Source organism: Leishmania major, chromosome 35 (assembly GCF_000002725.2).
Source record: "Leishmania major strain Friedlin complete genome, chromosome 35".
In the NCBI taxonomy this organism is placed as follows: Eukaryota; Euglenozoa; class Kinetoplastea; order Trypanosomatida; family Trypanosomatidae; genus Leishmania; species Leishmania major.
In genome coordinates, this window is record NC_007284.2 from 57,114 (window position 1) to 75,237 (window position 18,124).

Here is an 18,124-nt window from a genome sequence, read left to right on the forward strand (position 1 = left end):
GCAAATCAGGCCCGCATGATATGTCGCTTGATATGAGGGGTCCCTATAACAGAGGCGCTCTTGACACAGTCGAATCCGTCGTCGTGCAGAGGGACTGAGCAATGTGGAGACATAGTAAGCTCACGCTGCGTACATTTTCATTTGACGCACTGCCTTGGGATCCGTTGAGCAGCATGCCGCCCAATCCTGTGCGACTCTGCGCACATTCACTGTCATGATGCTTCGGCCACCTTGCTCTTTCATCTCTTCATCCTCCCCTTCCCTGCCCTCTTTTTTACCTCTGTATTCACCGAGGCGAGTGCGCCACGTGTGTCAGTGCGTCTGTGTCTGTACGCACACTCGTGTCCACTAGGGCAGTACCGCGATAGTTGTTGTGCTCCTCTTGGTGCTTCTCCTCGTGAGACCTGGTTTCAAACTGGGCTGCCAGGCCGCCCCACAGGCACACACACAGTCGACTCCGACCTCCCTCCCTTCCAGAGCGCACACAATTTCTCTGCTAGACCTTGATTTCTCCTGTTGCTGTGCTCCTCTTCTCATCCCCGGCCGTGCGTCGGCACCTCTCGCTCCATCTTCAGCTGACAGAGGAAGCATCGGTGTCACCAATGAGCGCCCTATTCGACTTCGAGACGGTCCTGTATGTGCTGCTCTTGATTGTCTGCACGGCAACGTACCTTAGGCAATTCAGACCCACACTGTACCACCGTGACAGCTTTGAGCTCTACAAGAAGTTCCTCTACAAGTGTAGCGTGGTGGGCGATCGCCTCTCTCCGTGGGTTTCCGTTTGCTGTCTCGTCTTGGCGTTTCGCATAATTTTTGTGTATTGAGGGGACAAGAGAAAACGAAGCATGTTGTGACAAAAGCCCCTACACGAAGGAAAACCGATGAAATGAAACGCCAACATGTGAGAGGGGGGGGGGAGCCATGCCTGTCGGTCGCTCCTAGCACCCCGTTGAGAATGTTGACGGGGACAGCGCTCATGTCGCTGGCGCACCAAATCCACCGTCTGCTGTCGATTTCAAACCCGTCTTAGCACGTATACAAACATATTGTGACTGACGGTGTCCGTTGGGGAGCTCTCCCTTTCCCACAAGCCTCCTTGCCTGAGGTGCCTTGCATGGTCCCACCTAATCCCGCCTCATGTTTCTCTCGTCATCTGTAGTTCCATTGCCCCAAGCGTCTGCCTCCGTTGGCCTAGGTGGGAGAAAGGTATCGCCGTGCTGTTCTCCACATACGCATAGAAATTGTCACCCAGGCGCCTAGGTAGTGCTGCCACTTCTTTGCGGTGTGTCATCTCTTGCACTCAATATCAGCGCGTGCATATTCTTGGGCGACTCCCCCCTTCCCCTTTCCCCAAGTGCAGAGCCAAGCAAACAAATACCAGGTGCGCACTCCCGACCCCGTCACGGAGACCACTGTCAAACAACACATTTAACGGTAGAAAGGAAGCAGCGTCACACACCTTCACTTCTGCTGTGCTTGCCATTTTCGCTTTCTTTTTTTTATTGCAGCGAACTTTTAGCTGAGACACTACATCGCCTTTTCACCGTGTCCTGCACTCTGTTGCTCTCTCTTTAGGTATTCTTTCCGTCTCATCACATCCGCGCCGCTGATAGTTTGGTGGGAACTGACGGTGCATTGAAACAGCACCTTGTGATCCTTCCTTTTCAGTCTAGTAGTGGGAGTAGTAGTAGCGATCCTCCTTCCTGCTTCGCTCTCTGCCTGTGCGCCCCTTGGCGTAGCGTGCGGGTCTCCGTGTCGCACTTACAAACAGTGCTTTCTTCTGTCCCATCTCGCGCGTTGCGTGGTGGACCACATGTTCTGCGCACGATCTCTGCTAGGTGCGTTCTGTAGCACCACGCGCCTTTTCACCATTAGCGATGAGTACATTCCCCGCGCCTTCCCGGTGAAGTCGACGACCGGCCTCGCCGGTGTGGCTGTGGAGCCTCTGTGGAAGCCGAAACTGCTGGCCGCCGCCTCGGAGCTGCAGGCGTTCCTCCACACATCCGACATTCCGCCAGAGTCGACCTATTACAACGTAACCATGACCTTAGTAAAGCGCATCAACTACGGCATCAAGGAGTGCCAGGATGACTGGTGCACGTTAGAGAAGAAGTTCTTCTGGGGCTGGCCAGTGGAGTATATCCTGCAAGTGACCTGGCGCGAGCTTGAGACGGCGCAGAAGTGGAATGAGTGGCGCTTTTGGGAGCTGGACCCGGAGCAGGTGAAGCGCGTAGCCCGCGAGGATCAGGCCATAGGGAAGGAGGGCTTAGGCTACAACACTCCTTGGGAGCAAGTTGTGCGCGAGGACTTCGACAAGCGCAAGAAGGCCCTCACACAGGAGGAGATGGCGGAGCTCAAGCGCATGGACACGGAGCGGATGGCGCGCGAGACGGCGGCGTACAAGGAGCGCAAGGAACGCATCCGTGACGACTTAGAGAAGGCGCGTGGCGAGATGCTCAAAAAGTTCCTGAACAAGCGGTACGCCGTAGACAAGGATCTGATGCGGATGCAGCCGGGTAAGAGCTACTCTGGCAAGAGCGCCGAAGACCTTATTCACGAACTGCGCGCCTCCGTGAAGCAGACTCCTCCCCCTACCAACAAGTAAGCAGCCGCTTCTCGCTCGCAGCGCGGCAGCGCTGCATGACATGTGCAAGAGAGGCTTCGGCTGGGTGTGGCTTGAGCGTGTACGAGAACCACCACAGGGTGCGCTGCGACCACCTTTTGGATATTTCTCGGAGAAGGGTGTGGGATGCGGGTATTGTTGTCGTGTGACGGCGTCTGTGTGTTGTGTGCGGATGTTGCGCGTCGGCCTTCCGTGGGGTTGTATATGTGTATCGTCGTCTCCTTCACCGTTTCTTCCTGTTTCGCACCGTTCAGCTGTTTCCTCTTAGCTAGGTATTCCACAGTATCCGCAGCTGCGACCTCCATTCCGAAAATGAGTACGAATCTCTCTGTCACGTCAAACTTCGCACCCTGGATTCGGTGCTGTCAATCGGTTCGAGCACGCCCACGCTCTTGTATCCCTCTCGCGGTACCACTGAGAGGTGCGCAGGAGGAGGGAATCGGACTCTATCAACCTCTGTCGCCGCCTCTGTCTCGCTGTAGACACCTTCCGGTGCCACGCACATCTCGGAAAGGTAGGGAGGGGGGGGAGAGTTCTCTCCTCTACCGGTTACAGGAAAGCCGGGGGGCCAGGCTGTCGGCCTTTTTCGCTTTTGTGGATGTCTTCGATGCCCACCGCTCCTCTCTCTGTCCCTCTTCCATTTTTCGATTAATTTGCATTCGCTCTCTCTCTCCCCCCAGAGGCACGTGAACACACCAAAGACCGACAACAGCACAGGCGGCGCACACTTTTTTTTTTCGGAGTTTTCTCGTGGGCTTCTAGAGAGAGAGCGCTTCCTCCTATTCCATTGTTCGCATCGAATACGAGCTGTACAGCCAAGTACTCAACGTTACATCAAAGACGCACCCTAGCGACCCTGCAAGCGCCTCGCCACCACTCTCCAGAAAACAACACACAAGACACTTCATCTTCTTTTTCGTCAGCAGGTACACACACACACACATATATACTCACCGCTACTTTATTGTTTCTCTAATACACCGCATGATGCCCTTGTCGATATACGCGAGGACGTTTGTTCCGTCGTCGACGACCTACTCGCCGTCTGGAGCTAAGGAGCAGACTGCTGGGCCTGCTGAATCGAAGGACTGCGTGTGTATCGCCTTCTACGAGAACGGCAAGTGCCCGTATGGTTCTCACTGCGAGCACGCCCACCGTTTTTCGGAACTGAATACAGAGACCCAAATGAAATTACTCCGGAGCGTGCCAGTAGAGTCCATCCCGGCGCACTTCTTCGGCGCGTCTCAGTCACGGGACGAGATGCTAGCTGCCCTGGATGCCGCGCTACCGAGGACATTGCCGGCAGAGTACGGCTGTTTTAGCCCCATCCAGAGCGGCGAGGCGGAGCGTACGGTCTCCACGCGTCGACGCCCCCCGGGAAAGGATCGCCAGCTGGTGGTGTCGCACAGTGGACCACAGCCACCGATTCGTAATGCCGCCTCCCTTTCCAGTAGCACTTCTAGCAGCGCCGAGAGTCTTCACGTAGGTGGAACACACCTGTCCAAGCGTTCGTCATCTCCCACGGCTGCCGCTTTCGCCGCTGTTGCTGCTCCCACCGCCGCGGACGCTGCGGCCTTTAAGATGCATCTGCCGCTCCGGTGCCGCTACCCGCATCGCTCGATTCCAGGCACCTACTACGATGTGTTGGCGCTTCCTCGTGAGGCCTCGCAGGACGACATCATCGCCAAGTATCGCTCTTGGCAAAAGGACGGCTTCAAGCGCATGCGTCAGGTGGATCCTGTTGGGGCGGAGGCGGTGGATCGCATGATCGTGGAGGCTCGCAATGTGCTGGGAAACCCCATATTGCGCTCCGTCTACGATCAGCAGCTGCCTTCTGTGCCAATGAAGCAGCAGCCATGGACAGCCGCCTCGTGCGGCGCCGGCTTGACGAGTACGAGCACGACTCCAAGCAAGCACCACACTCAAGGACAGTCCTCCACGACGTCTTCTGCATCCGATGTGCACCACAGGCTGGGGGAATCACACAAACGCCTCGGGCACAGCAGGAGCAACTCCAGCGTATATTACGCTGACCATGCGGCGCCTGTGGTGACTATCTCAAGCCTTCATAATGGAGACAGCATTTGGTAGCGGCGCGTTCTCTTTCCAGGTCACCGGTGCTTCAGTATAGATGCCCCCCTGCACGACTCCTCGAGTGCCGAGGGGACGTGAGCGCCCCTTCCACGGCGAGGTTGCACGGGAGACGAAGGGTGCAACACGCGTGCGCTGAGTGTCTGTGTAGTGGAGCAGAGCGTTGTGCGAGGGTGCCATTCACCGAACAGAGTAGTCAGACCCTTGCCACCTGAGCCGCCGCGTCGTCGATGATGTCTGGTCAATGGCGGTCTGGCCTCCAGCGTCTCTTGCTCCGGTTCTGATACGCTGCATTTCTTGTTTAACACACGTCTTTCTAAAGACAGAATCCCCTGTTACTCGTCTCCCGATTTTTTCTTGTGCTTCCATTCCCCTTCTTTCTGCGCACATGCGTGCAGTGTATCTAACCGAGTCGTTCTCTCTCATGTCGTCTTTGGCGCGTCTTTTTCTTCGCCTCATCTTGATGTTTACTTCCTTTTGCTGTCCGTGACGTGATTTCACATTCTCAGCGTCACCGACGTTTTTCTTTTTTTTTTTTCGTTCAGTGGATTGTGTGCTGTAGCACCTGTTGTATTTCCACAGAGATGCGCCAGCATATCGATCTCCTCTTCGTTTCTCATTTCGTGCACGGCGCTTTCGCTTTTCTACTTCCTTTTACGTCTCCAGACGCGTGCACTCGTTTATGCCTTCAGCGCTCCCTTTCCCCATGCGCGCCTCGTTGTTCCATCCCTCGTTTGATTTCACATTTCCTAGAGTATTTACCCGTCATTTTTCTATACAGGCACCCATTCCACCAGCTAGTCTTCTCTTTCCCCTATTTTTCACTTTTTTCCTTCCTGTTGTTTGCTTTGTTTTGAATTAGATGCACTTCTTTCACTTCTCTCCCTCGGTCTCCGTCTCTGCCTGCCTTATCCACCGTACCTCTTACACCTGTAAACGCGCACACGCGCCACCTTCACCTTTTTCCCTCTTCGTACACCACCTCTTTCTTTTTTGTAGGCCCGCCTCATTCTTGTTCTCGCGGTGTCCGGGCCACACACCGCAGTTTGCTCGCTTGGGCTAAATCCACTACGAAGGTGAAACACGTCGAAACCGATTAACGAGGGGGTGTGAAAAGAGGGGGAACGCGGACATCTTTTGACGCTCCGGGTCTGCGAGGGTTATGCTCTTGCGAGAGAGGCTGGCCATTTGCCTGTGGTTGCGCGGTGCATGGAGAAGACGTCGAAAGAACGGCCTCGATACTGCACTACATGACTGCCGCCATCACCGCTACCCCTCCTTTTGCCGCTGGCGTCGTTGCCGTCTCCTTTCTCCCCCTCCCCCTCCGTTGTCGCTTGCTATGTATCACGACGCCTCCTCTTTTCTTTCCGTATCCGTGTGTGCGTGTGTTTGTATGTTCACTCCTTTTAGATCTCTTACCTCTCCTTCGCCCTGATGACGAGGGACGCCTCAGCGTCGTATTTCAGGGCCCGGCACCCACTCGGTGTGGGAGAGCCAGACAGCCCCCTACTTGCTGCCAAATGCGGAGCCACTTGTGGTGGTGGCAGGGTGGAGTGCCTACGACGGAGGGGGGGGGTCAGCGCGATGCATTGCCACGGATGGCGGTGGCCAGGCCCTGGACGGCGTTGCGCCGCAGCGACCTGCAATCGTGCACACGTTAGTGCCATCCGTATGATTCGGCAGAGTGTCAAGGTGACTGGAACCTGCGCCACCCGGCCCCCACGCTGCCCGCTGGAGTGGAGAGCCTGAGCCGCCCCGAGGGACGCACCAGGTGGGCGACTGGCATCATGGGGGGAGCGGCTGTGAGGCGACCTGCGAAGCTGGGGTGGGCAGAGCTTGAGGCGGGGAGGCCGTGCTCTTCGATGGTCGAGTCTGCGCGTTGCTGATACGATAGTGTCTGGCGCTGTGTCGCACGACTGGATAGGACCGTGATAGGCCGGGGAGGAGTCGAGCTCGACTCATGCGCTATGGCAGTGTAGACATGTTTCAAACGAGAAAAACCTCTTTCTCCGTCTGCGCTGAATGACAGCTGTGCGCAATGCAGGAGAAATACGAGCGGTGTTTTGCATGCTTCAGCCGACTTTTTCTCTGCCATCATTTTCTTCCAGTTCTTTTTTCATGCCCTCTTCTTTCGCGACGCGCGAACCTCCTCGACCCTCTTCTATCAGCAGTTGGAAAGGTGTGGCATGGCCGCATGCTTTTGTGTATCGAATCAGGGCTCTTGTACTACACATTGGGTTTCCTGTTGGCGTAGCGCGACTGCGCGTTCGTACCTCCGTCTGTGCTTGTGTGGGGTGTGTATCCGTCTGTGTGGTCTGCCGGCATGCACGCACTCTTTTTCCGCCGCTCTTGCTTTCGTTTGCTTGCTCGCTTCTTCACTGTTGCGCGTCGTTCTCGCGCGCGGACCGGAAGCGAGTGACGCAGCCCAGGCAGAGACCCGCATGCCACGAAAGCAGCACTCCCACCAAATGTAAAAAAAAAATAATGCACCAGGATGCCCCCTCTCCCCCGTCGTACTCCGATGCTGCCGCGCATGACGCTCTTTACTTAGGTGGTTGCCGCACCTGGCGTGACCGTGTTCTCCCACTTCATGAGAACAAAGAAAAACTAGCAGAATACAGTTTTTCTGCTTGCGCATCACCGACGCGTTACCGACTAGTCGTCGAACTCACGCTCTCTCTCCAATCACGGAATAACACGCTGGCTCTATCACTCCGTATGTGCTCACTACCCGTCAACAATACGTCCCCCTTCTCCATCTTGTATTCCATTGTTCATCCTTTTCCGGCACACATTTGCACTGTACCCTCCCTCACCGCTTTCATCCCCACCACCTTGAACACTTCTTCCCCCTCAAATGCACCCGTGCCGCAGAGGAGTTCCTTCAGCATCTTTCCGTCTCACAAAAATGGCCAAGAAGACGAAGTCTAAGGTGGACACGATCAACGCCAAGCTCCAGCTGGTGATGAAGTCCGGTAAGTACGTGCTCGGAACGCAGCAGGCGCTGACGACCCTCCGTCAGGGCCGCAGCAAGCTGGTTGTGATCGCCAACAACTGCCCGCCGATCCGCCGCGCCGAGGTGGAGTACTACTGCACCCTCAGCAAGACCCCCATCCACCACTACTCTGGCAACAACCTGGACCTCGGTACGGCGTGCGGCAAGCACTTCCGCACATGCGTCCTGTCCGTGACAAATGTTGGGGACTCCGACATCGCTGCCTAAGGGAAGGATAATGTGAACGGACAACTTCTCTGTCCTTTTTCGTTTTAATTTGTGATTGTTTCCCGAAGAAGAAAAGCAACAAAACCGAAAGGGGAAGGAGCGATGTGCGCTCGGCAGAATAGCCTGTGCAAAGTTGGCGGCAGCGCACGTGCGCACCTGGAGATGGCAACAGCGGCGGCAGTATGCACGCATGCACACACCTGGCAGCGCCAGAGATGGAAAGGGACGAGGATAGAGAGGGTAAAGTGTCGGAGGAGAACAAGCACATAAAGGGAGGGGCGAGGTCGTGACGGCGCGCGTGCTTGTTTTGCCCCCCCCCCTTTCCTGTGGTTTTGCTCCGACCTCTCTCTTCCTGTGTGTTCCCACCCTCTCTCTGGATGCATATCTGCGCGTGTTTTGCATAGGCACACACGCGACCCGCGCTGTTGCTGTCCGCTGCCATCATGTCACCTCCCGCCTTTTCTCTCCTCTGCACCCGCTGTGCTCGACAATCGCAGTGGAAAAAAAGGCGTGTGCTCCTTTTACATGCTTCATGCCCGACCCCTCTCCGTGGCGTGTTTACACTTCAACGCTACCTCTTGCTCCTCCCCCACCCCCGCCTTTGCGTGATCTGCCAGAGTCGGCAGTACACCACCCTCTCGCTCTCGTCCTCCCTTGCTGCTCAACATCCGCGCGGAGACACGCACCCACACAGGCACACCAGACGCCAAGAAGGTGAGAGGGCGAGTGAGAATCAGCAGGGGAAACCTCTTGCCGCGGTGTGCGTCCGTCTGTCTGTCTGCTCCTTGCCTCTCTCGACGATTGGCGTTTGTTTGCTCTCTTAGTGCATATACGATGCTTTACAGGTTTTCCAAATGAGCACCTCGACTCGTCGCATCAGCGTCACCTCGGAGCAGCTGCAGAGCGACGCTCTTCGCGCCCAGCTCTTCAGCGCGTGCTGCGCGTACGGCGTTGTGGAGTGGGCGCAGTACCAGGAGGACCCGAACTACAACACCACCACAGTGCACATTCAGTTCCAGAAGCTGTCCAGCGCCGACCGTCTCCGCAGCGACGTGCAGCAGCGAGGGCGCCTTTGGCAAATCGAGAGCGAGCCGGCGGCGCTATGCGTGGGTACGGATGTTCTACTGAGCGCTGCGGAGGTGCTGCGCCTTGGCCGTCTCACCGCTGCGCTGCCCGGCTTTGCATGCACGGCGCTTGCAGGCGTCCCTGTACGCAACACAAGCACCGCGGCAACGGTGACGCAGACGCCGTCGTTGCCTACATTTGAGGAGAAGAGCTTTCTGCTGCACGGCCGCAGCAGCGCATCGCGCACCACCCCCGCTTCTTCAAAGGTCACAGCCGAGCAGGAGGCTGCCCTATGGTCTGGGTTCGAACAAGAATCCTCTGCGGTGCGCCACAGCTGCCTCGGTCCGTACTGCGCAGTGCTTCATTTTGGCTCCCCGCACGATGCTAATGAGTTTCTTTGCCAGCACCAGCTCACTTTGGCGGAGCAGCACAGCGTGTATGCCATTCACGTTGGCACCGCACCCGGTTGCGCCTTGGCGGTTGCGCTGCCCAAAATGTTGGCACGTCACGCGCTTGCCGACTGTGCCGTTGATGGGCGCGTGGTGCGCGGCTACGTGGTGGCCATGCACTCTAGCACGTACTGCGTGGTGGATGCTGGCCTCTATCAATCCGCCGATCAGGCAAGCATCACCACGCTAGTTCACACGCACACGAACTTCTTAAGCGTATCACTAGGGGACGAGGTGCAGGTACAGCTGTCCGCCAGTGGGGGGCTGACAATGGCTGAGAAAGGGATGGTCGGGGGCAAACTGCTGCGCGTCACCAGCACCTCTGCTTTTTCAACTCGCCGCTCCGTTACCAAGGCGCAGCTACCCGATACCGCTGCTCGCACCCTTCGTACCTCCAACCTAGCGCATGGCCTAATTGGCGCTACTTCATCGCCGCACCAGCCGCAGGCGAGGCCTGCCAGTGGAGGCAGGGCAACGGATGTGGCGGGGACGGTAAGGCGCGGCACGCTCAACAACAAGCTGAACGCGACCGTCACCGGTGGTGGTAATGGTGGTGCAGTTACATCCAAGTCTGCAGGCGGAGCTGCTGCCAAGGTGCTTGCCAGCAAGCTTTTCAGGAGTATTCAGCAGAGGAAAAGTAGCGGCGGAGAGAGTGAGGGCAGCTCCGCGGAACGCATCTGCGCCTACCCAGCCGGCCTAGGCGCGTACGCGCGGTTGCTGGTGCGCGTAGAGCGGATCGAACAGGATGGCCTGCACGCCCGCTGCGTCGACGACGCCGAAAACTGCGGCTACGCCGGGCCCGTTTTCATCCCTGCCGCGTTTGTGCCGGCTGACACCAGCAGCACCGGTCAGGGATGGCGGACGTTTGCGGTTGTAGGGGAGCGCATGCATGTGGCGCTGCTTTACATGGTGGCCGTGGGTGGCAGCGCCGCAACCATGCGTGGCGTTGCCTCCAAAAAGGAGGCTGATCTTCGCCACACAGCAGCAACCGCAGTGGCGGCTGCGGTGAGGGTCACGCCAGGAGACGTGGAGGGCGCCTCGGTTACGGCGGGGACGACAGTAAAGGCCACGGCCATGCTGAAGCTTTATGCCGGCGATCTCGGTGTCCCGGCGGCTGACCACACATCCCCATACTTCCCCGCCTTTCTTCTCTACCCAGGGCTGCACGTGCCAGCGTCGCTGCGCCAAACGGTGCTTCTGCTGCCCTTGTCAGACCTGGGCTCGCTGGACCCCACATCCCTCTCCACCACGCCGGGGTTTCTCATTGTATCAGAGGTGGTGAACGATGTGATGCGTGGGCAGTACGCTGTGGTCGTACCATGCGCAGTCTACGCCGCTCGCCAGGCTCAGCGCGCGGTCGCACAAGAGCAGCGCAAGACAGCTGAAGTGGACGAGGTGAAGCGCCGGTTGGCGGCGGTCATGGGGCAAGACATCCTGAAGGTGCTGAACGCCGAGGACGGGGCAGCTGCCAAGCGTCCCCGCGCCGAGGACTGAGATGTGGTTTGATCACCCCGACGCAGCGCGTTGGTCCGTATACCTTTCACACACATATACGTACATCTCCCCAAACGACGAAAACGCACTTGTGCGTCTTGGAACAAGTGCTTGGGCCCATGGTGGTACCGGAACGGCACTGATGGTGATCCATCGCATATGCGGCCCCATTTTCTGATATCCCATTCCGTGCTCTGCCGGCATGCGACGCGCCAGCGCACCCACCTCACCCCGTACGCCTTTTCTCTCTCTGACCGGAACTCTCTTTCGTACGCTGCATGGCGTCGACCATTTTCTTTCAGAATGACCGGAAGCCTCGGCAAGCAACGTCCCGATACGCTAGCCGCCGCTACGCGCGTGTGCGCTATCCACGATTGTGTGTTGCCTCCTCTGCCCACGTCGACTCTGCAATCTTGCGCGAGCTGTGCGTGAATGGATGAAGTGACCCTCGACACGCTGTTCCTGAGCTGTGAATGCGATGTTCAGTGGGGCTCGCGAGGCACGCTGACGGTCCGCCGCACCGTCGAGCTGCACTCCAACAACATCCTTTACTGCTTCGAGGAGCCTAAGAACTCGATGGCGAAGCACATTAGGGAAAAGGTGTACGTGGAGGGCTGCCACGTTGTCGACGGTGGCGCCTACAACGACGCAAGCGAGCGACTGCTTCTGTTTTTGGCTAACCGTGACTACTCCGAGAAGGTCGATCTGCTCGGCAACCACCAAGCCTACATATTCGCTGCAGAGCAGACGACTCACAATGCGCCGCTGGGACAGGCTACACGAAGTTCATCGACGTCGACACTGCCGAACGCCAGCTACGTGGTGCAGCTTTTTCTCAGCGATAAGATGGTCAAGTGGCGCCTGTTGCAGGCGATTCAGCGAGCATCGAAGGAGTATCTGCAGCTGTTTCCGGACACGGACACAGCACCCGCACTGCCCGCGGCGCGAACGGTGGGCGACGGCTGCGTACACGCAGGACGGCTGACGGTAGCGGGGCCGTCGGCCTCCGGTGTACCGAACCGCTTCGAGTCGAAGGTACTGGCCGGACCCTCCGCTAACCCCTACCACTCACGCACGGAGTCCGGCATCAGCGTCTTGTCCGATCACGAGGTGCTGCAGCTGCCGGACGTGCTGCGCGAGTACGACGCACTCCAGGAACGCAAAAGAAGGTTAGGTGCCATGATGACCTCATTTCCGCCGCAGCCGAAGGGGGAGGAGGAGGAGGAGGAGGACGTGCTTAAGTCCACATCTGATGACCAGGGCTTGGAGGAGGCGGCGTGCGTGGCGGGAAATGAGGCGGGATTAGCCGTGACACTGTCCGAGTTGCAGTCTAGAGCGCCAGCAAGCCTCCAGCACTCTCCTCTCTACGAGTGGTGCATCAAGAGCAAACCAGTGAACCAGATCTGTGCGGACTGCGGCGAGCCTTTTCCGTCATGGTGCATCCTGCAGCCGTTTGGCGCCTTTGTGTGCATCCAGTGCATCGGCATGCATCGAAAGCTGTGGTCGAACAAGTGCCGTAGTGCAGAGCTCGACCGGTGGCGGGATAGCGACATCGAGTTCATGAAGGCACGTGGTAACGACGTCGTGAACGACGAGTTGGAGTACTACGTGGCCCTTCCGACTGACAGTGTTGAGTTTGCGTTGCACACACAGCCGGTCGTGAAGCCCGTTCTGTCGTTTTCCTCCGCTGAGGTGCGTGAGTCGTTCATTCGGTGGAAGTATGAAGAGCTGTTCTTTACACGGAGGCGGCACCCGACTGCGACAAGGCCGCTGCCGCCGCCCCCAGACCCGGTTGGGCTCGAGCGCTCTCGCCTTGCTACCGCCACCACCGCCACTTCCGAGGTGGAGGGCTACGCCAGCGCTGTCTCTTTGGGCGCCGCCGCACGACTTCAGCAGTCATTCTTTCTTGACCAGGGCCCACCACAATATGCGGGGCTGTTGGACATTGTTGTCAAAGAGCTGGTGGGACCGGAGTCGATCACGGGCGCAGTATGCGTGCTGACGAACGGCTTTCAAACTCTCCGCACTCAGGAAAGCCGCCAGCTGCTGCATATGCGACACTCCACCGCGTGGGATGCGCACCTGCAGGTTGGCATAGAGGGGGCAGGACAGAAGCCACTCTACTGCACCGTGTATCGCGGAAGAGGGGAGCTGCTGGCCGCTGCAGAGATGTGGATGAAGGAGGACGTTTTCCAGGCAGGCACCAGCTGCATGTTCGCCTTGAAGCTGGTCTGGAGTCAGCTCCACAAGAAGCCCAGCCAACGGACGCCGGGAGAGTTGTGGACGATTACGTTCTTGACCTCGTACCAACGGCTGGCGTGAATCTCGAAGTGACGTCGTTCTCTCTCCCTCCCCTCGCCATTTCTATGCTGTCGCCGTGAGCCTCCCTCGCAGACGTACACTCTGCCCTCCCAGCTTTCCCTCACCCGCACACACGCTGCTGTGTACGTGGTATGGGTTCAAAAGGAGAAAGACGCTAAAGCTGAATTAACAGCAGCCGCACATCAGCCGTCCCTTTCCTCAATGACGGCCGCCGCTACACAGCGGGGCTACGGGGACGTTGTGGCGGTATGCGTCACGCTACCCAACTCTCTTCCTCCTCTGGTTGCTCTTCTCATCTCCCGCTCAGTTTCCGGTGGGGGTGAGAGAACACCGCTTGTGTGCGCGTGCCCTGCGTCTCTGGTGCTTCGCATGCTTTATTGTGTCCCTCACGCCTTCTTGTGCCCTCTTCTTTACGCCACCGCATCGTCTCTATGCGATTGTCACCCTGCACCAACGGCAGTCCCGTGATTCCTCATGCACACACTTCCTCACCCCCTGTCTCTCCGTCCTCCTCTCTGAGGTGTCTATGCACAACCCATCCTCTTTTCACAGAGATTTCTTCGCTTGCTAGGTCAAATTACATCAAAAAGGTGTACCAACACCAACACCGACCCACCGAACCACCGGCCCACCCATGCACACACGCGGTGCTGTCGCCCCCTTACCCGCCCTCTCTATCCTCTCTTCTTAAGCGTATTCTTGTCGACTGTTGCTTCATTTGCGTGCGGCAACTCCTCTTCTGTTTTCGCTGTCTGCTCACTCCGCTGTTGCACCGCGCCCGCTCTCGAGCCACCGCCTTTCCGCTTCATCCGTCACACACACACACACACACACACACACACAAACTTCATCCGAAAGGGACACAGGCGCAAGATGTTCCTCACTTATCAGTTTGCCCCCATCTGGGCTATGTCGATTTCCATCGTGACCTTCCTTGTCTTGCGTCACAACGACCCTGTAGACCTGAACGAGTACAAGGAGAAGGCGCACGGCATTCCACCGGTGGCTTGCTGCTCAGCGATTGCGATCCCTCTCATTGTTCTCTTTGTCTACAACGCGGCGTTGAGGATGGGACCGAAGCCGCCGTGCAGCAGCACTAGAAAGTAAGTACACACGCTCTCCGCCCTATTCGCTCTTGTCGATTCTACCACACGCGCTGTGGGCAGGCCGAATGCGACTACACGTGAGAAGGCGTGCGGCTGTGAATGTCATAGTGCGCCAGTGATTTTTCAAATGCGTTTCGAACACGTCGTTCCACCACGAACAAGCCAGCAAAAGTATACGCAAGCAGCCACAACTCGCCTACGCCTGTTGCACGGCGGCTGTGCCACGGAACCGGGCCAACAAACACCGTTTGACGTCGGTTAGCTCCCTGCAACTCCACTGCACAGAGCGCAGGCCAGGCGCAGGATTACGCCCAACACCACTGCAACCCAGCAAAACAGCAAGCCAAAACAAAAGGTGGGATGCGTCACTATTTTTTGTTAATGGTGGAAAAGATGCATAGTGAGTTGGTACAAACGTGTGCGTGACCGCACGTCTATTTGGCACAGCGGCAGCCCAGCGTTGCCCGCCGACACCAAGAGACCGCCGCCGTACCCGTGCTCAGGCTGCAGGATGTTGGCCTCCCCACACAAAGAGTGGATACCGGGGCCTGATACAACGCACTGAGGTGGTCGGCATCATTTTTTTTCTTTTTGCCCAGCAGAATAAATGAAGATTCATGGAGCAGCACTCGCGGCAATGCTGACTGCCTGCGTGAGTGTGAAGGCGACACCAGCGCTGCCGTGGTGCGAGGACAACGATACCGGAAGCTATGTGGCACATGAGTACAGCAGCAACGCTCCTCTCTTCTCCATGCACCCTGCATTTCTCTCCGGCGTTTATCCCTACACGGCTGTTGACTGCCCTCCTTTCCTCTCCGTAAACTGTGATGCATCAAGAGAGAGAGGAAACGACAACATAAAGAAGCAAAGACACAGCAAAAAAGAGGGAAGGCTGCACTGCAGCGGGGCTCATGGCTGCTTCTTTCTTGACTGGAACGGCACGCATGCGAGTGCCGACGTGACGCTATTCACTGTGTAGCGGTACCAACTCTTTTCTGTTTCTGTTTCTGTGTGCTGCTGTTCCCCATCGCTTCAGAACTTCTGTGCCTCACGCCACATGTACGACATTGAGCAAAGACGAGCAGAGAAAGCTGCCGTGTGCGTGCCTGTGTCTGTATGTGCACGTGTGCGGGTCTCTGTGTGAGTGCACACAAGTGATTTGATGAGGCGCACATGCCCTGCTAGGTTTGATCTGAAGATGCAGCTCTTCGCTCTCTCTTGATTTCTCTTCAGCACACCAGCATTTGAGCAGGCACTGTGCCATGCGCACATGTGGTGGTCATGATCCGGCAAAATGAAACCGCAGAACGAAAGGAGGCCAGAGAGGCATTCTCAAGGGCATCACCGCTGCACTTGGCTATTACGACGCAGCGGGAGGAGACGACTGTCGCACGCTTGGCTGCAGCACGGTGTTGCACCCGCCGTAGGAACTTTGAGCAGCGCTTTTTTCTCGCCCTCCATCGCGGGCGCCTCGCCCCCGCGCACACGCGACGTGTTGTCTTTTGTCTGCCCCGACTAATTTCCGACGCACCTTTTGATCTTCCCTTCCCGTCCTTTGTCTGTCTGCCCCCGCGGACACATCTTCCGAGACACACAAGCAAGCAGAGAGACATCGTACGCACACACACACACACACACACACACACGCGCACTCGTGCGCTATGGAGCACAGCAGAGCTTGCATTACTTCGCATCACTTGTAGGGCGGCATTGCTGCAGCTGGCACACGCCGCGGCTGGTATGCTCGACTGCCTCGTTTCGCGCATGGCACGCAGCACGCTTCATGTGCTTCTTCACATGATCCCGCAATGGGTGCACACGCTGCTGGTGAAGCTGTCCGTGAAGCTGTGGGAGCTGGTCATGTCTCGCTGCCCACGGACTTTACGCGCTGCAGAATGAGCGTCACATCGAGGTAGTCACCCCCATGAAGGACCCGTCTAGTGGTGCGAGGCCGCTGACGACGTTTGGGCTGAGCTAGGACATGCTGTACCACGGCACCTTTGGCAGTGGGCGCCGTCCACATTATTCTTGACGTCCTTGGTGTCAGCTGCCGCGTCACCTACGACCGGGTGCCGCCGGAAAGGTTTGACGGCAATCGAATCTGCCTGGAATGTCTGAAGGTGCCAAAGGCGGAGGATGACAAAAAGGTGTCGAGCTCGTAGTCGCTGGTTTGAGGGAACTAGAGGTGGTGGTGGTGTGTGTGTGTGGGGGGGGGGGCGAACCCTCCATATACAGCAACTGGTCCGCAGCTGCGAGGCAAACAGCTTCTGCGTGTGCCCTCTCACTTCACGCGGCATGGACCCTGAACGTCTCACGCAGTCGCATCTCACCGGTGTCACCTTTACCCAGTGCAAGCGTACCGTGATGGCGTGTGGTGCTGGGTGCATGAGCAACTGCGCGCGCGTTTTGGGGGTGAGCTGGGACCTTCTTGGCTACAGCGCTGTTGCAATGACAAACCTCAAGGCGGCTGTGGATTAGTTGGACGCGTTCAAGACGAATTGGTCCCGCTACCCCGGCGGTTCCCCAGTAAGCGCTGGTGCGCATGAATGCCTCGTTCAGAATATTCGTGCACGCCCACGCGATCTAGTGCGGCGAGTTTCTTTTTCTTGTTTGACCAGCGCCCGATGAGTGACGCGATGACAAAGTACGTGATGCAGCATGAGCACGGCTTGCCTCAAGGGCTGCCAGGTCTTCCTCCAATGAAGGATGAAACAGAGTTGAACGCGCTGCTGCAGGGGTCCACCAACACCAGCGACTTCAATGAGCGCTTGGTGGTGCCGCACTTCGCGTACACGGAGAGCGGTGCGAGCTGCGACAAGTTCGCGGCAGCTTTCAAATGGCTGATTCAGATGAACGTGTCCCTCCCCGTCATCTACCTGGCAGCGCGTAGCGACCCAATCACCGGTGAATCCCGCACCAAGGCGCAGTGCCAGGTCCTCATCGATGCACACCCCAGCATCGTGTATGTTGAGACGCTAGCGGGCGGCCACTTATCCTGATTGCCAAGTCCTCTCAACGAGGTCAGAGGACGTGGGGATGTTCTTCATTGACTTCACGCTGCAGGTCTTCCAGCCCGCCGTGCGGGTGTTGAAGAAGACAACTGCGTAGTTGAACGCGCGTGCTGTCGGTGCGATGGTGAATGCGGCAGTGGATGTCGTGCTCTGCGCTACCCCCGCTATCCCCGGAAGCACAGCGGCAGAGGAGAGGCACAAAAGTCGCCGAAACTGCTCACCACCGTCCCCCCCCCTCTACTGTCACCGCTAGCGCGTGCTTTATCGAAATAGCAGGCGGTCTGAGGAGTCTACTGGCTTACTGCAAAGCCAACGCCGCCTGCTTCATTCACCTCGATGGACGGACTAGGGTTGGATCTGCGGGGCAGGAGGCGACAATCATCTTGACGTGCCTCGCGTGGCGCCTGTCACGCTCAAGCTCCGCACACCTACTTTAGAGGTGCCATACAGTGTCTCGTTCTGATCACCGGAGCTGTGGGAAAGATGCCCTGTGGAGACACGTGCGCGCGCGCACACACACACACACACTCGTCAAAATGCCGCGCGTATGCGCCATCGCACCTCTACGCGGCCAAAAAAATGACTGCAAAGACTCATCGACATGTACAGCGAACAGACGCGCACTGCGCGGTGCCCGCCTGACTTCTTTGGTCTGCGGCTGTCGTTCGCTTCTTCCTCTCATCTCCTGCGAGTGTGTTCGAGAGGCAGAAATGAGAAGAAGCGGACGATTCGGGTGTAGT

At 57.7% G+C, this 18,124-nt stretch overlaps 8 protein-coding genes across 8 annotated transcripts; all 8 read left to right on the plus strand.

The window, feature by feature from the left end:
• Window positions 1–602: 602 nt before the first annotated feature.
• Window positions 603–824, plus strand: LMJF_35_0210 (conserved hypothetical protein; the record flags this gene model as incomplete). Its single annotated transcript, XM_003722370.1, has 1 exon — window positions 603–824. The coding sequence occupies one exon, from the start codon at window positions 603–605 to the stop codon at window positions 822–824; it is 222 nt and encodes a 73-aa protein (XP_003722418.1).
• A 989-nt stretch (window positions 825–1,813) lies between these two features.
• On the plus strand, window positions 1,814–2,605 carry LMJF_35_0220 (conserved hypothetical protein; the record flags this gene model as incomplete). Its single annotated transcript, XM_003722371.1, has 1 exon — window positions 1,814–2,605. One exon carries the CDS (start codon window positions 1,814–1,816, stop codon window positions 2,603–2,605), a length of 792 nt encoding a protein of 263 aa, XP_003722419.1.
• Window positions 2,606–3,607: 1,002 nt separating this feature from the next.
• LMJF_35_0230 (conserved hypothetical protein) lies at window positions 3,608–4,714 on the plus strand (the record flags this gene model as incomplete). Its single annotated transcript, XM_003722372.1, has 1 exon — window positions 3,608–4,714. The coding sequence occupies one exon, from the start codon at window positions 3,608–3,610 to the stop codon at window positions 4,712–4,714; it is 1,107 nt and encodes a 368-aa protein (XP_003722420.1).
• A 2,908-nt stretch (window positions 4,715–7,622) lies between these two features.
• LMJF_35_0240 (60S ribosomal protein L30) lies at window positions 7,623–7,937 on the plus strand (the record flags this gene model as incomplete). The annotated part of the gene is made up of 1 exon (XM_003722373.1): window positions 7,623–7,937. One exon carries the CDS (start codon window positions 7,623–7,625, stop codon window positions 7,935–7,937), a length of 315 nt encoding a protein of 104 aa, XP_003722421.1.
• An 854-nt stretch (window positions 7,938–8,791) lies between these two features.
• Window positions 8,792–10,945, plus strand: LMJF_35_0250 (conserved hypothetical protein; the record flags this gene model as incomplete). The annotated part of the gene is made up of 1 exon (XM_003722374.1): window positions 8,792–10,945. One exon carries the CDS (start codon window positions 8,792–8,794, stop codon window positions 10,943–10,945), a length of 2,154 nt encoding a protein of 717 aa, XP_003722422.1.
• Window positions 10,946–11,377: 432 nt separating this feature from the next.
• LMJF_35_0260 (putative GTP-ase activating protein) lies at window positions 11,378–13,267 on the plus strand (the record flags this gene model as incomplete). Its single annotated transcript, XM_003722375.1, has 1 exon — window positions 11,378–13,267. One exon carries the CDS (start codon window positions 11,378–11,380, stop codon window positions 13,265–13,267), a length of 1,890 nt encoding a protein of 629 aa, XP_003722423.1.
• Window positions 13,268–14,140: 873 nt separating this feature from the next.
• Window positions 14,141–14,374, plus strand: LMJF_35_0270 (conserved hypothetical protein; the record flags this gene model as incomplete). Its single annotated transcript, XM_003722376.1, has 1 exon — window positions 14,141–14,374. The coding sequence occupies one exon, from the start codon at window positions 14,141–14,143 to the stop codon at window positions 14,372–14,374; it is 234 nt and encodes a 77-aa protein (XP_003722424.1).
• Window positions 14,375–17,072: 2,698 nt separating this feature from the next.
• On the plus strand, window positions 17,073–17,372 carry LMJF_35_0280 (hypothetical protein; the record flags this gene model as incomplete). Its single annotated transcript, XM_003722377.1, has 1 exon — window positions 17,073–17,372. One exon carries the CDS (start codon window positions 17,073–17,075, stop codon window positions 17,370–17,372), a length of 300 nt encoding a protein of 99 aa, XP_003722425.1.
• Window positions 17,373–18,124: the final 752 nt, after the last annotated feature.